Below are 14,722 nucleotides of genomic sequence, written 5' to 3'. Positions count from 1 at the left end.
TCTCTCTCTCTCTCTCTCTCTCTCTCTCTCTCTCTCTCTCTCTCGTTATACACAGTGCACCAGGCCAAGTACTACTTGTTTCTCTTGTCCTTACCAGTAAGTCCTAACCTTCTTGTCCATGGTGATCCAACTCACATGAGTCAGTTTTCTTCTGTTGGGCATCACAAGTGCCCCACAAAAACACATGTCAGGTGGAAGCCCCAGCTCAGCCCAGCTGCCTCCTGGCTTCCCCTCCTCTTAACAATTCCAAGTGTCCCATTCTGTCACCCTGGATCCCTCCTGTTCCTCCAGCCCAGTTCCCAGCCTCAGTTCTTCCATTTGTGCTGCTTCTGTTCCCTCGTCTATTCCCTTTGCCCCAGCCACCTGCACCAGCCTCACTCCCTATATTAACTAGGGTTTCATTAATATAATAAAACACCAGGATCAAAAGCACCCTAAGAAGGAAAGAGCTTGTTTCATCTTATACCTCCACATCACGTCTATCATCAAAGGAAGTCAGGGTCGGAATCTGGAGGCAGGAACTGAAGCAGAATCCATGAATGGATGTTGCTTAGTGGCTTGCTCTACATCAATTGCTCAGCTTGCTTCTTTGTACCAACCTGGATCACAGGCATAGGGAGCACCGCCCCGCAGTGGTCTAGGCCCTTCTACATCTACCATTAGTCAAGAAAAGGCCCCCAGACTTGTATGGGCAGCTTGATTGACAGCCTGTACTTTCTCAATTAGTTTCCTCTTTATATACCTCTAACTTGTATCAAGTTGACAAAAAAGGAAAAAAAAAAAAAAAAAACCTAGCCAGGACAATTGACCTCTTGTCAAGTTGACAAACCAATACATTGATATTAACCCATAACCTTTCCTTTTATGTTTATCCCCAATGTCTCTATACCAATATCACAAAATAAGGCACATTCCAATTTTTTAAAATCCCAACACTTTAAAAAGTCAGTCTCTGCTAGGTATGGTGGTACACACCTTTAATCTCAGCACTTCAGAGGCAGGTGGACCTCTGAGTTTGATGCCTTTGAAGCCAGCATAGTCTACAAAGCGACAGACAGGGCAACACAGAGAAACCCTGTCTAGGAAAACAAAAAACAAAAAACAAAAACCCAACAACAACAACAAAACAAGCAAAAAAGTCTTTATGGAACCTATTACTATGTACAATGGACATATGCCAATAAAAATTTTAATTAAAAATAAATAAAGCAAAATAAAAATCCGGACTCTTTAAAATAACCAAAGTCACTTTCGAAGTCGTAAGTCTTTCCAAAATATTTGAAGTCTCCTAACTGTGGGCTCGTGTGTGTGGAGGAGGTGACATTACATGTCAAATAGGAAAAGCCAGGGCCCCGTTACAATCACATCAAAGCAAACCCAAAGGCCAGCAGCCAACAGTAAAAGCTTGGTGCGGTGATGCGTGGAATTCATTTAAGAGCCTCTGGATTCCAAGGGACTCATAAGCTCCACCCCTAAGGCGCTGCCATTCATAACACTCATGGCTCCTCCCACAGGCTCAGGCTGGCTCCACTGCACAGCTGCTGTTGTCCTTGCTGGGATTTCATGGTACTGGCATCCCCCCTATGCTGGAAGCTTCACCGCACTGTGCTGTACCTTCACCCATAGCCTTTCCTGGGCTCAGGTCAGGGACTCTCACCTGCCACACAGTGCCAGGCCTCAACTTCTCTTCCTGACTGCTTCAGTCCTGAGGCCTCTGTTGCAGCTGAGACCTAGCCTCCACCAACAGGCTCTCCTGGGCTCTCATGATGCCAAGTCTCCACTGTTCTCAATGGCCTCTTCATGCCTTGGAAGCCGCTATCACCAGAAAAGATGCAGACGTGACCAAGCTCTGCTGCCAGCATGAGATGCAACCTTGGCCCCTCCGGCCCCAGAAGGTTTTGCCTCAGTGATGCTGTTCTCTTCTTAGTCACAGCTTATTCTTCAGCTCCACATGATCAATATAATTGTACCAGCAAAGCAAAGACTCCACTGTAGTGGTTCTGCTCTCCTGTTAATCACAGCCAGTTCTTCAGCCCCCGCTGACCAGGGCTGCAGGGTCTTCTCTCTCATGGATAGCATCCTGACTTCCCTCTGCACATGCACAAGCCCGGCTCCAGCCCTGCTCCACTGTCTGAATTATGTTTCCAAGACCCCACAAGAGCTCATTAAGCTTTTCACTTAATGGCTTTTCCAGCCCAGAGTTCCAATGCCTCTTCAGTCCTTCCAAACACATGGTCAGATCTGTAGCAGCATACCCCACAACCCTGGTACCAATGGCTATCTTAGGGTTGGTACTAGTGTAATAAAACATCATGGCCTAAGCAACATGAGAGGAAAGGGTTTGTTTTATCTTACGCTTCCATATCACAGTCCATGATTGAAGTCTATGATTCACAGTCCATGATTGAAGGAAGTCAGGCTGGAACCTGGAGGTGGGAGCTGAAGCAGAGGCTGTGAGGAGTGCTGCTTACTGGCTTGCTTCCCTTAGCTTGCTCAGCCTGCTTCCTTACAGCTCCTAGGGCCGTCTATCCAGGTATGGCCTCACCCACAGTGACCTGGGGCCTTTCTCATCAGTGATGAATTAAGAAAGTGCTCTACAAGGAAGAAGAAAACATGATCAGTATATACTGTATAAAATTATTTTTCAGTAAAAAAGGAAATAGTCATAGACTTGCCTACAGACCATCTGATGGAGGCATTGTTCCATTGCAGGTTCTTCTGCACCTTGACACTCTAATGTGTGTCAAGTTGACCAAAGACTAGCCAGGCTAGTCCCCCAGGTGGTTCTTCTGTCTGGTTGTCCTGGCTAGACTGGATAGTTGGGAATGACCCATCTTCAAGGCTGAGACTCTCCCCAGTCTCTCCAGCCCACAAGCCTTTGTATGACTCTTCTAAAAGCCGTTTGGGAGGAAGTCAAGGCCCCTTGGGAGCTGGCTGTAGGTCTCTGCCCCATACTCCTATGAAGTTGTTTTTAAAAAAGTCCGAGTTAGAACTTTGCCTTCTAATGGCAAGTTCCACAGCTAAGGGGAAAGATGCAGAACACTTACGCTGTGGTTCTGGGTTCACTAGCACGCACGTGTGTGCATGAGCAAGCTTGCACATGTGCGCACACGCGCACACATGCGCACACACGTATATTTCTTTACACATGAAGACACATATAAATGCACAGAAAACAGTGATGGGCCCAAGGCCCTTGCAGACCCCTACCTTGGGGTTGGGGCTAGGAACTTCAGGATATTTTAGCTTAGCTGGTCTTTAGGAATGGATACCTTGGAAAACAGATTCATATATTGAGACATTCAAAAAAGTACAATTTAAAATTGTTTGTGCTGGTGTTAAAATGAAAAGGGGCCCTGGAAGGGAAGGTGCAGCTTTCCTCCTCGGGTGTCTGTCTATGGGAAGCTGGGTGTATGGTGCAGGGCCTGTCTAGTGGCCACCCAGCTTGACTCCAGTAACAGTGACGTGGCTAGAGGAGACCCCCACACACAAAGAACTGGGGAACAGGCCTCCCTGGGTCCAGATTCTGCTCTTCTTTCTGCACAATCTGGCTCCCTGCTTCATCTCCAGCTCACCAACAGGCTCCAGAATTCCATATTGGAGCAGCAGGTGTGAGCACAGCCCCCAGGAACCCCTTTCTGACCACGGAGGCCCCCTGTTACTCCCATGGACATGATCCTGAGACAACTGTCTTCACCTTAAGCCAAGTGCAAGTGGTTTTGGAGTGAAGCCATGACAGAGTTATAAAGTTAAAAGGCTTTCCCTGTGGAGGAGTGTAGCTGTTCTAGCCAGGTTTCTAGTCCCTTCTGTGTGTAGGACATGCCCTCCTGCCCTTCCCGGGCTCAGAGCTCTCTAAGAACCTCCCTCACCTAACCAGGTGTCTGTCTGCATTAGAGGAGTGGCTGCTCAAAGCAGGGGCCTGAGGCCTCTTGGTACTTGAGATGTGGAACATGGGGTACTCGGACGTAGAAAGGAATTGCCCCTCAATTAAAGTGACAGTGTCAAACATTTTGCATGGAGATGGGATCTAGAGATGATTGTGTACATGTGAGGTCCAGATGGCCTGTGCTTAACAGAACCAGAGGCTCCTGAGGTTTAACCTCCGACTTCTTTACAGTAGTTTTGGTTTTGTTTCTGCTTCTGTCTACGGTGCTAGGGTGGAAGCCAGAGCCTTGCACATGCTTGAGCAAGCCCTGCATTGCTGAGCAGTCCTCCCAGCCCTTTAGGGCTCTTTTCCAAGGCACATCAAACAGCTGAATTCATTCGGGGTAGGGAATATCCTTAGTTCTTGTCTTCTTGAAGGAAAGAAGTCAGTCAAAACACAGATATTTTAAGCAGACGTTCATTTAGCAGAGCAAAGCCAATAGTCAGACACAGTGTGAACTGCCCCCAACATGGAATGTAGCCTAGTGCATTCTATGATATGGGTTTAAGGTTTTAGGAATATTTATGAGGTGGCATATTCATGAGGTGATAGTGACCCTTTTCCTTCCCAACTCATGATGGACCAGATTTTTCTTTCATGGCATTTCTTTCCATGATCCTCTAGGAAAGCCCATGGGACCAGACTTGAGATCAAAACCACAATGCAAATGGTATTTTAATGGTGCCAGGTCTCTCAAGCATACAGACCCTTCATTAGTGCCTGTGGAGGACATAGCACAATCCTAGCTACAGCTTTGAAGATATTCCACCACAATAGCATTCTGTTGGCTGGGAGACTCAGCCTTGGTTTTCTTCAGTCACCTCACATCTACCTCTGTACCTACATGGCACTAGACTGCACCAGGACCTCCATTCTGGATCAGGCTTCATCTGACACTCAGAGAGGGCAGATGCCAAGAAGGACAGTGTTGGGTACCCTGTGAGTCACACCAGAAAAGGCACTGCACCCGTGCCTTTGGGTTGGGACTCGTGGGGCAGATGGTTTAACGTGGGTGCCTGGAGCCTGTGGGGGGCCTTTCCTCTGCAGCAGTAAGATTACCTACCACCCCTAGCCAACTGAGAAGTTGTTTTTAGCTCATTGCAACTTGGGTAGCCCAAACGTTATCTTTTTCTTTTACAGTTGAAAGAAAGGCTCAGACAGGTCAGCCTCTGTCCTGATCATAGCAGGTATGAGGCAGAAGGTTGTGACCTGAACTCATTCCCCCGAAAAACCAGGCACTGCTTTATATCTGCATGAGTGGCTGTGGTAAGACTGCCATGCTCAGTCATTCATGTCTGCTGTCTCACGTGCCTGCCCAGCATTGCAGATGGGGGGCTTACGTATCCTGGGGCAGATGAAACTCTGACTCAGGGCTAGGTGACTTACCAAGGCCACATGGCTAACAAGCTGGCACCGCGGCATGTGCTGCTGACTCCTGCGCCCACACTCCTTCCTCCGTCCTCTTGTGCGTGGGGCTCCGGAGTCTCCGGCTGTGGCTGATAAATTGCTCCTTTTGGCTTATGAATAACATGGCAAAACAAATTGCTTTGGGGACCTAGAAGGAAGTCGTTGGCCTTGTGTAAACTCAATTGGAGTGTCACGGAGCAGACAGCTCCGGAGGCGTCTACAAACATCTTCCAAAGATATCCCCAAAGTGAGTCACCCAGAAAGCAGGATGCCCCGTGTTTTGGTTTGCAAATGAGTTTTGAGAAATGGCCTTGAGAAATTGGGTGGTTGGCACCTTTCCCATCCCAAATTGCAAAGGACTCTGGAAACACCACAGAAGAGGAGAGAAAGGGGTGGGGTACTGGTTATTTACTGATCCAAGCCCCAAGCAGGTACTCAAGATTAAAGGCCTCCCACCCCTCCACTGCATTTAAATTTCACTCTGGCAATGACTACCTGCCAGTAGGCCAGTTCACCAGCCCTTCTGACACCTGACACAGTGACCGTTAGCAGCTAATAAGTGCTGGGAACAGGACCTTGTTTTAAAGCTTACATTTTCACAACTCTATTTTATGGCCCTCTATCAAGCATGCTAAGATGAATCCTTCCTTGTCTCTTCTGCTTGTGGAGAGGTCAAGGAGGCATACCCCGAGGCATGATGGGGCATCAAAGGAGGCTTGGGGTTGCTTTGGAAAGTGAAAGGATAGTTTCCACACAGAGGGAAGGAGCAGGACCCTGGGGTGGGGTGATGGGGGGGTAATGTCCAAGCAGATACAGCCTGTGAATTGAAAAGCTCCCCCAAGAGCAGCGAAGACAGGATCTGGGTCAGCTGAAGAAGGGAGAAGACAAAGCCCTAGAGCAGCTTCACAGCCTCTTTCCAGCCCTAGACCAGCTTCACAGCCTCTTTCCAGCCCTAGACCAGCTTCACAGCCTCTTTCCAGCCCTAGACCAGCTTCACAGCCTCTTTCCAGCGGGGGTGGGGCATGCGGCAGATTACAGCTTTATTTGTTTAAACCAGGAGATCTGTAAGCATTCACAGTCCTCTTGACTTGTGCTGCCTGGTTGTAAGAAGAACAGTTGAACGAGCTCATTGTTTGGGGGCTTCTTTCTTTAATGTATTTTACAAACACTCGCGGTGACAGGCCTGACATGCAGATTTCTATGTACTCGCTCTTCAGTCTGGGATTACAGCATTAATAACACAGTTCCGTGCTTCATGCCATTTTTAAGCATGATCGTTATGATAAAGGGCATATACTTAATTACAGGCCTGCTTAATTACAGCTCTGTTGAAGCTCGTTTGTTTAGGAGAATGCTAATTGTGCTACGGAGCCCGCGGCACATCCTCACTTTCAGCTGCTCCTTGTTGCTCCAGTCCATGGATCAGCATTGGTTAAAACTGCCACCATCTTTTGCTTTAAGTAAAAAGACGAAAGCAGCAGCCATACACTGAAGGGACACAGTTTCTAGTCAGATACTGGGAGCCACCATACCAGGGAGATCTCCCCATGTGCCAGACCCCTGCCTGTTGTCAAATGTCATGTCTGTTGGTGTACAGGCGACTTCATGAACTACTGTAGTATGCCCATTTTACAGACAGGCTCAGAGGTGTGGTAGCCCTGGCATGAATTGTGAAGGGACCAAGAAGGGAGCTTGCTTCTGAGCTCCCAGCCCATCCTTCTACCACAGGCCAGGCTGTGAGCCTGAACCCAGCTCCTTCGTGACCCAGAACTTGGTGCCTGACTTGAGTGAATAGAGGCTGCAGTTGGGAAGGCTGAGGCGAATGGAGCAAGTCTGCCCCTTTGTACTAGGAAGGAACATGGGCTTTCTTCCTTCCTTCTCTTTTGTGGAAGAGACCTTGGCAGGACTGTGGGCCCTCCACCTTTCTTCTCTTCTTTGCTGTTGTAAAGTCACCCTGGGAGCCCTCCCTACCTGGGGAAAGGCCAATGCCTGTTCCAGTGTCATTCCTGATTCTGCAGCATGACTGTGCACGGGTCAGGCAGGATCCAGGAGAGAAGCCATGCCCTAACTCTTGCTGATCGGAGGGTGCGGTGACCCTGCGAGCCGTGTCCACCAGCAGTGTGTGGCCCTGAGGAGGGTCAGTGAGAGCCTGGCAGCTAGGGCAGCCATCACACCTCAGCTTAGAACAGTGGTGAGAGAAACATACAGCCCAGACTGGGGAAGGGGAGAGGCAGTGGGGGACAGGGCTCCCCAGAGGACAGAGGACAGAGATGATTTATGAGCAGTCTTGGGGATCACATGAAAAATGGGTGCCATCCTTTTAAGGATTATGCTTGCCAAACCTCTGAATAGTTTCATATATGGAAGGCCATCCAGCTAAGGCTCCTAGGAGTGGAAGCTGTTGAATCACAAGGCACCTTATCTCCTACGGCTAAATGCTGCAACGCAGAGTCCCTATCCAGTCTCCCAGCAAGCAAACAGCTCTGCTTGTTGGCTCTGCCCTGTGCATCTGCCTAAGAGGAAAATGGGATCCCCTGAACTATGATCGGTCTGGGCAGCCCTTCTCCCTATAGCTGCAGCTTCCTAGCAGATATGGGCCTTCACCCACCTCAGGCCTTCTCTTATCTAGACAGGAGCCCACTCTGCCTGTTTCCCATGTCTCAAATGCAGGGCTAGCTTGCTGGGCAGGGTCCCACCTCCTGGAGCAGCAGGACTGACTCGGCCTCTCCATTTCCTTTTGGTGTTAGTTTTGGGTCCCATGATGTTCTCCCCCTCTTCAAGGCTCTCAGGATGATCATAAAAGAATACCATGCTAGCACAAGGTGTCACTCTCAAGCTCAGAGCAGACCAAGTGGACCCAGATCCTATGGCCATGCTGTGGCACTGTGACCTTGAGAGGGGCTCCTGTCATGTTCAGTAGTGAAATCACAGTGATGCATCCACCAGCAGTAAGCCAGTTCCCTGTTGCTACTCTGCACGTCTTCCATTCATCCTGCTCAGCTGGACCTAAACCTCAAGGTGTTGACAGACCCTGGTAAATCCCATGCTCTGGTGTAGCCCAAACGCCAGCATTCTGAGCCCTTCACTGTTAGCCAACTAGCAAGCATTCACTAGGTCCCCACCGACACTTCACTTAAACGTCCCATGTGTCTCTTTTCCAACATTGGGCGGTGCCCTGATCCACTCCACAGCAGTTGCTTAATCCGCTTCTCTAGTGCCTAGGCTGTGTCACATGGAAGGGGGCTGTGCCACTTGTGGAAGCCCGCTGACAACTTTGTGTGTCATTTCCCTCCTCCTGCCTTCGTGCCATTATGGGGCTCAAACTCAAGCTGTTGAATTTGTGCAGCAAGCACCTTTACCCACTGAGCCATCTCAGTAACCCCTACTAGACTTTCTTAAAAGATTTATCTGTTTTATGTGTATGAACGTTTTGCCTGCATGCCTGTCTTTGAACCACATACATACAGTATTCATGGAAGCCAGAAGAGGGTGTCCATCCTCTGGAACTGGAGTTAAAGATGGTCGTGAGCTATCATGTGGGTTCTGGGAATGGAACACAGTGTCCTCTGCAGGAGAAGCCAGTGCTCTTAACCACTGAGCCATCTCTCCAGCCCCCCTGCCCCTCAACACACACACACACTCACTAGATTTTTATAATGAAATTTGGTCAGTTTGTATGGCCTGGAGGTCACATCTGCTTCAGGGTGTCCTGTGCTGTTGGGAGTACTGTGCTGTTCTTGAGCCTCTCCCCTGTAGCAGGTGGGCTAAGATCTGTCCTGTAGTGCATGCGAGCTGTGTGAGACTGCCCAGCCTCCTATTGTAAGTCCCCACCTCAGTCACTTTACCAAATGGGTCCTTGCAGTCAGGACCGGGCACAAGGGGCTTACATCTCTGCCACCAGGGCAGACAGGAGTGTGCCTGCCACCACCACCATCCTGGTGGCCACCATCGTGCAGCCTTACGTTTCTTACAACATGAAACACTCTCCTCTCTGACAACTAGGAGGCTGCAGAGCTCCCGTAAGGCTGCGGGTGAGGACTTCACTATAGAAGTTGGTACCGAGGAGCTCCGTTTGCTCTGCACAGGGGCAGGAGCAGTAATTTGCATGCTCCCTTACCCATGTGTAGGTGAAATTCTGTTGTCCATGTCCAAGCCTCATAAGTCAAGGCTTCCAAGTTACTCCTTCCTGCCTGATTGACCTTGGGAGGCTCCAAACTCTGGAGCTCTGCTTGGTCATCTCAAAAAACTGATCAGAAGTGGCACGGGGCCCTAAAAGCATCTGAGGCCACAGCATGCAAACGCTGTGTGGAGTGAACAGAAGCTTAGAGCTCACATTGGATGGTCAGTGGCAGGCTGGTATGGCCTCTCTGTGCATGTTGATGGGACTTGCCTGCCTCCCTCTCTGACAAGCTTGTGGCTTTCCAAGGATTCTTCATTGGTGGGACTATGTGTGTTGTGGAAGGTTCTCAGGTGGTGCTAGGATGTCGCAATGTGGGCCCTCCTTCCTGTGTTAATATCACAAACCATGTGACATTAGCTTCTCTTCTGGGTTCTAGGGCCCAGCTGCAGTGGGAGATGGCCCCTGCCACATGTGTTTGCTGAGCATGGAAAGCTCACACAGGAAGTAGCCCACAGAGAGAGGGCCCAGAGTGCAGGCTGGCCCTCTTCCCTGTGGTCATTATGGACACAGCCTAACATACATGTACAGCCCATCACAGCAGACACTGGAGCGGATTTCATCCCTTCCTCCTGAGTTCTTTTTTCTACTTCTACTTTTCCTCTTCCCCAGCCCCGAAAACTGGCCCCAGCGTTTGAATACCAGGGAAGCCTTCATTTTAGGAAACATTTGGGGGTGGGGGTTGCACAATGTCCACTCCAAAATCACAGTTTGCAACAAACCACCCTCTTACTGCAGGCTGCAGGTCCCTGCACTAAGGGCCAGATCTGTAAGCTGAATTTTGCCTCAGTTCAGTCAGCAGCTGGGTTCTCTGTTCACGGGTGACACTGTGAGGGCCTGCACCACATGTTCCTCCTCTGTGGCAATATTGCCACCAGTTTGGTGGTGGAGATCTAGACACAGATGGATTGCAAGGCACATGGTACATACAGGAAGGAAGTGGCTTCCCAGGCCCCGCACTTCTCTCTCACAAGCGGCTTGGTCCACATCCTTCCTCATGTCCTGTGGAAACTAAGCACAGGGGCAAGTCTTAATTCAGCCCTGAAGCCATGACAAAGAATCAGTGACTGTGAGCATGTGTTGTAGTCCATCCCCCTGCCCCCCACCCACATACACTCTGAACTCACTCTTCCAGGCCTGGGCACATTCCCTGCAGACTCAGAGCACACACCTCCCTGCCATTAGCCAAACGTCTTTTATACATGACTTCAGATGCTCACTGCAAGTCCAGGCCAGAACTCAGGCCTAGCCATCTGACCACGGAACTACTTGTTTTCCATGGAGGCCAATGAGCACCCAACACCACCCAGGGGATCTGTGGCTTGGCCAAGAGAATGAACAAAAACATGCCTCTGCCAGCTTCCTCCCACCCACGCACCACTTCTTCCTGCTGTCACCATTTATGATATAGGTCAGACTCCCGGCCCAGGGTAGGAAAGGGCTTCCACACCAGCCCTGGGCGTACGTACCCTGACTGACTGCCTATACTCAGAGGAGTCGTGCAGACATCTGCATCCTGGGTCGAATGTAGTCACTGGGAACAGGGGACACCCTGTCCTGTCCCACTCTAGCTCCCAGCCACGTGCCCTGGGTAGCAGCTGCCTCCAGCCAGATGCTCACTGGTCCTCTGTACTTGTATCTTAGAGTCTTGGACAGCAACCATGTCTTGAGTGCCTTCCTCTCCTCTCTTCTCTTGCAGCAATGGATGGTGTGCCTTTTATGATTTCAGAGAAGTTTTCCTGCATTCCAGAAAGTGTAAGTTTTATGTATGACCCCCTCCTCCTCTCCCACCCCAACCTGAAATCCTGCAGCTTCCGTGTACATGAGCTACTCTTAGCTATGTCTAGCTGGCTGACTGGCTGACTGAGACTGGGTCTCACAATGCAGCCCTGCTGGCCTAGCTTTGTGCACCAAGCCAGCCTTGTCCTTGCAGAGATGCATCTGCCTCTGCCTCCTGAGAGCTAAGATTAAACAATGCACCCCCCAGGCTTACTGGGTTTTCTTGAGACATAGAGCTCTGGCTGGCCTGGCACTCACTATACAGATCAGGCTGTCACTGGACTCAGAGATCTTCTCCCTAGTGCTGTGCCACCACATGTGGCCTTGGTTTCTCTTCATGGTGATGGAGTTGGCTGTAGTTCCCACTGTCATTGCCGTATTCTGTGTGCACACTGCATGCTCCACTATGGCACGGAGGGCCAATGCCTCTGCCTATGCTCTGCCCATGTTGAGCCCTAAGCCCTCCTGAATGGCAGAGGGTTGGGTAAGCCAGCCAAGAGCAGAGGCCAGTAGCCAAACCACGAGCAGTGCCAGCCACAGCCAGGGCCCTGTCCTGAGCAACATCCCCTCCTGGAGTCACACCTCCGATAGTGCCTGGTCCTCAGGACCCCCTTCACCCCTCTCTCAGCTATGCAAGCCTGAGGTGTGCTGGGTCGCTAAACTTGTTTCTGGCTTTTATCCTTCCTGCGGAAGATTGCTTTGAGGCATCACTAAACACCACGGCCCTAGTTTGGCCCAGCTAAAGACCCCTTCAGTGTTTTTCTTGGACCCAGTTTAAAACCACCCGGCTGGCGATCCAACCTGCTCTGTTGTTTCCATTTTTATGAAATATAATAGGCCTCCTCTGAACCCTTCTGGTAAGCGCTTAATCTTGAAAAATGCTCCTGACGTGACACAGGAAGCCTGAGGAACTTCAGCGGAGCCACTTGGCTGTGTTGCCATGGAGACGCTGGCACTCTCCCCCATGCTCCCTGGGAGAGGCTGCTCTGCCCTGCTCACCAGCTCCAGTTGAGAAAGTTTAGTGGAATAGTTAGAGCCTAATGATGCAACAGCTGGACCTCTGCTGGCTCCTGGGCCAGGCGGGCAGGCAGCCCCGTCCTCACACCACGCAGGCTGGCGTCTCCAGCACAGCCAAACTGTTTTGTGGCTACTGGTAGCACAGCCCCAGGAGCTCAGGGTCTAATTCGGTGGCCCTGTCCCAAGTTCGCCCTCACAAATATGTTGCTGCCAATTCAGCGGAGCGCTCAAGGCCCCCGGATGCAGGCCAAGCCCAGCGTTAAGCTCTTCCAAGCACTTCTCTGCTTAATCCCCCTGCAGCCAGGCCAGAAGGGCCTGCCCAGGCCACTTTAACAGGCTTTTAAAGTAAAGGTGACGGGGTGTCCAGATGCCTCAGCACGTAAAAGGCCTGTGGCACAAGTCCAATCACTGGAATTTGGTCCCAGGGATTCACAGAAAAAGACCAGATACAGTGGCATTCGTGTGTAACCCTAGCACCCCTAAGAGATGGGAGCCATAGCCTGTCGGCCTGGAGTGCAAAGCATAGCAGAAATGAGAGAAACCTGCCTCAACAAGGTAGAAAGAGACCCAACTCCTAAAAGCCGCCTCAAACTCACATACTCTCTATAGATAGCTAACTGAATAGGTAGGTAGGCAAGCAGGCAGGCAGGCTGACAGACAGACAGACAAGATTGACCCATCCTGTACCATGAGGCAGCCAGTTTGGACTCCAGAGCCACCCTCCAGCCTCCCCCACCCCCCTCCCCCACAGGACCCCCTGGCCCTGTGCAGACACCAGCCCTACCCCCACCACAGCACTTTGACCACAGCTCCTGGGTTCTGTGGGGCTCTCAAGCTTTCCCTGCTGGTGAGGCTGCAGAAAGCCCGGCTTTTGCTACTCCTAGGAAATACAGAGCTAGTGTACCCAGAAGGAGCCTGCAGCTTCTCTGTGTGTGTCTCACAGGCTTCTCTGGACCTCCAGCTGCCCTTCTTGGCCTGTGTATTTGCCAAGAAATGTCCCACTGTCCATCGGATTGCAGAGCCCCATTAATGCGCAAAACTGCCCCATTCGCCTCCTTTGACCTGATGGACAGGGATCCCCTTCTCCATCACTGCCAAAGATCTGAAGTCCACCTGACGCTTCCCTGTATACTGCAGACCCCCGGGAACTCCTTAGACCTGACACTGTTCTATAGAGACAGCAGTCAAGGTGGCTGCTGATTTAGACACTTCCAGCCCCATACTCCATCACAAAAGCAGAAATCTCACTCACTTTCTCCCTTTGTAGCAGAAGAAAGGATGAGGTAATTGGCCACAGGCACACCTTCCAGGAGGCCATGACCCCCTCACCCGCCCCCCCAGGCTGGCCCCTCAATGCTGTGGATAGGTGGCAAAGCAGTCTTAGCATACAAAGATTTATCCTACCATGTCTTTGTGGTTCCTCCTTGGACCCCATAATGACTGAACATCACAATACCACCCCTGTGGGAGGGGGTGGGAATGTAAGAGGCTAGGACATCACAAGTGTCATAAAAGCAAGGAGGGCATTCTCCAGCCATTAAAAAGGGCAACTTGCTCTGTCTTTTCAGATGCAGCCCTTTGATCTCTTGGGAATCACCATCAAGTCTTTGGCGGAAATTGAAAAGGAGGTAAGCATGATGGATTCGGGGCTCTGCTCACTCCTCTAGGGTCCCTGTCCGTCCATTGGGGCTCTGTTCTAGAAAAGATGGGTGCAAGAGCCCTTCTGAGGGAAAAACTCTGAGTCACGTTGCATGCACCCATCCCTTGACATAGACTGTGACTAGTGCCTTCTCTGTCTCATCATTTGCCACCAGGACCATCTCAGAGATTTAGTCAAACCTCTTTATGATCCAGAAGAGTAGCCTAGATCCCTCAAACTTATCCAGACCCCCATGTGACTGGCTGATTTGATGGCATCTGGGTATCATAAGAAAGACACGAGGATCAGGTGCCTGAGACAGCGGGTCTCATGGGGGTCTCGCTGGGCCTGCTCAGAGGCCAGCACCAGTCTGCACATCCTCTCGGTGCAGGGAAGACTGCCACAGTCACGTGCTGCCACCACAGCTCCTCAGAGAGGAACATTTGTCTCAAAGATGGAAATGGCAGAACCATTTCAATATCCGCGGTTCCTTGGGGTTTTCTCGTATGTACCCAGCCAGCAGAAGCAGGCTGCATTATTGAAAGATGGCTGGAATCAAGGAAAATTGAATCAATGCAGTACAACAAATTTCTAAACCTGTCAAAGCAAAAACAAGACGAAAACCTCCTCCTTTGTCTTTGATTCTCCGTAAATCATAAAAACCTGATTGTCACCTACAGTTTTGTTTGTTTGCTTGCTGGCCACAGCAGAAATGGCTGGCCACGATGCTAGAAATTTGATGTGCAGAATTTCCCATCTACCCTTAAAATGGTTCTGC

At 50.5% G+C, this 14,722-nt stretch overlaps 1 protein-coding gene across 1 annotated transcript in view; it reads left to right on the top strand.

The window, feature by feature from the left end:
• Positions 1-14,722, top strand: part of Mvb12b (multivesicular body subunit 12B) — a 157,380-nt gene that overhangs the window by 122,426 nt on the left and 20,232 nt on the right. Inside the window, exons 8-9 of the mRNA XM_021153581.2 lie at positions 11,209-11,264; positions 13,874-13,933. Coding sequence (XP_021009240.1) covers positions 11,209-11,264; positions 13,874-13,933 — 116 coding nt within the window. The remainder of the gene's footprint in view (positions 1-11,208; positions 11,265-13,873; positions 13,934-14,722) is intronic.

The sequence above is a fragment of the Mus caroli genome, chromosome 2, assembly GCF_900094665.2.
Source record: "Mus caroli chromosome 2, CAROLI_EIJ_v1.1, whole genome shotgun sequence".
Lineage (NCBI taxonomy): Eukaryota > Metazoa > Chordata > Mammalia > Rodentia > Muridae > Mus > Mus caroli.
This window is presented reverse-complemented; position numbering and strand designations above follow the sequence as displayed.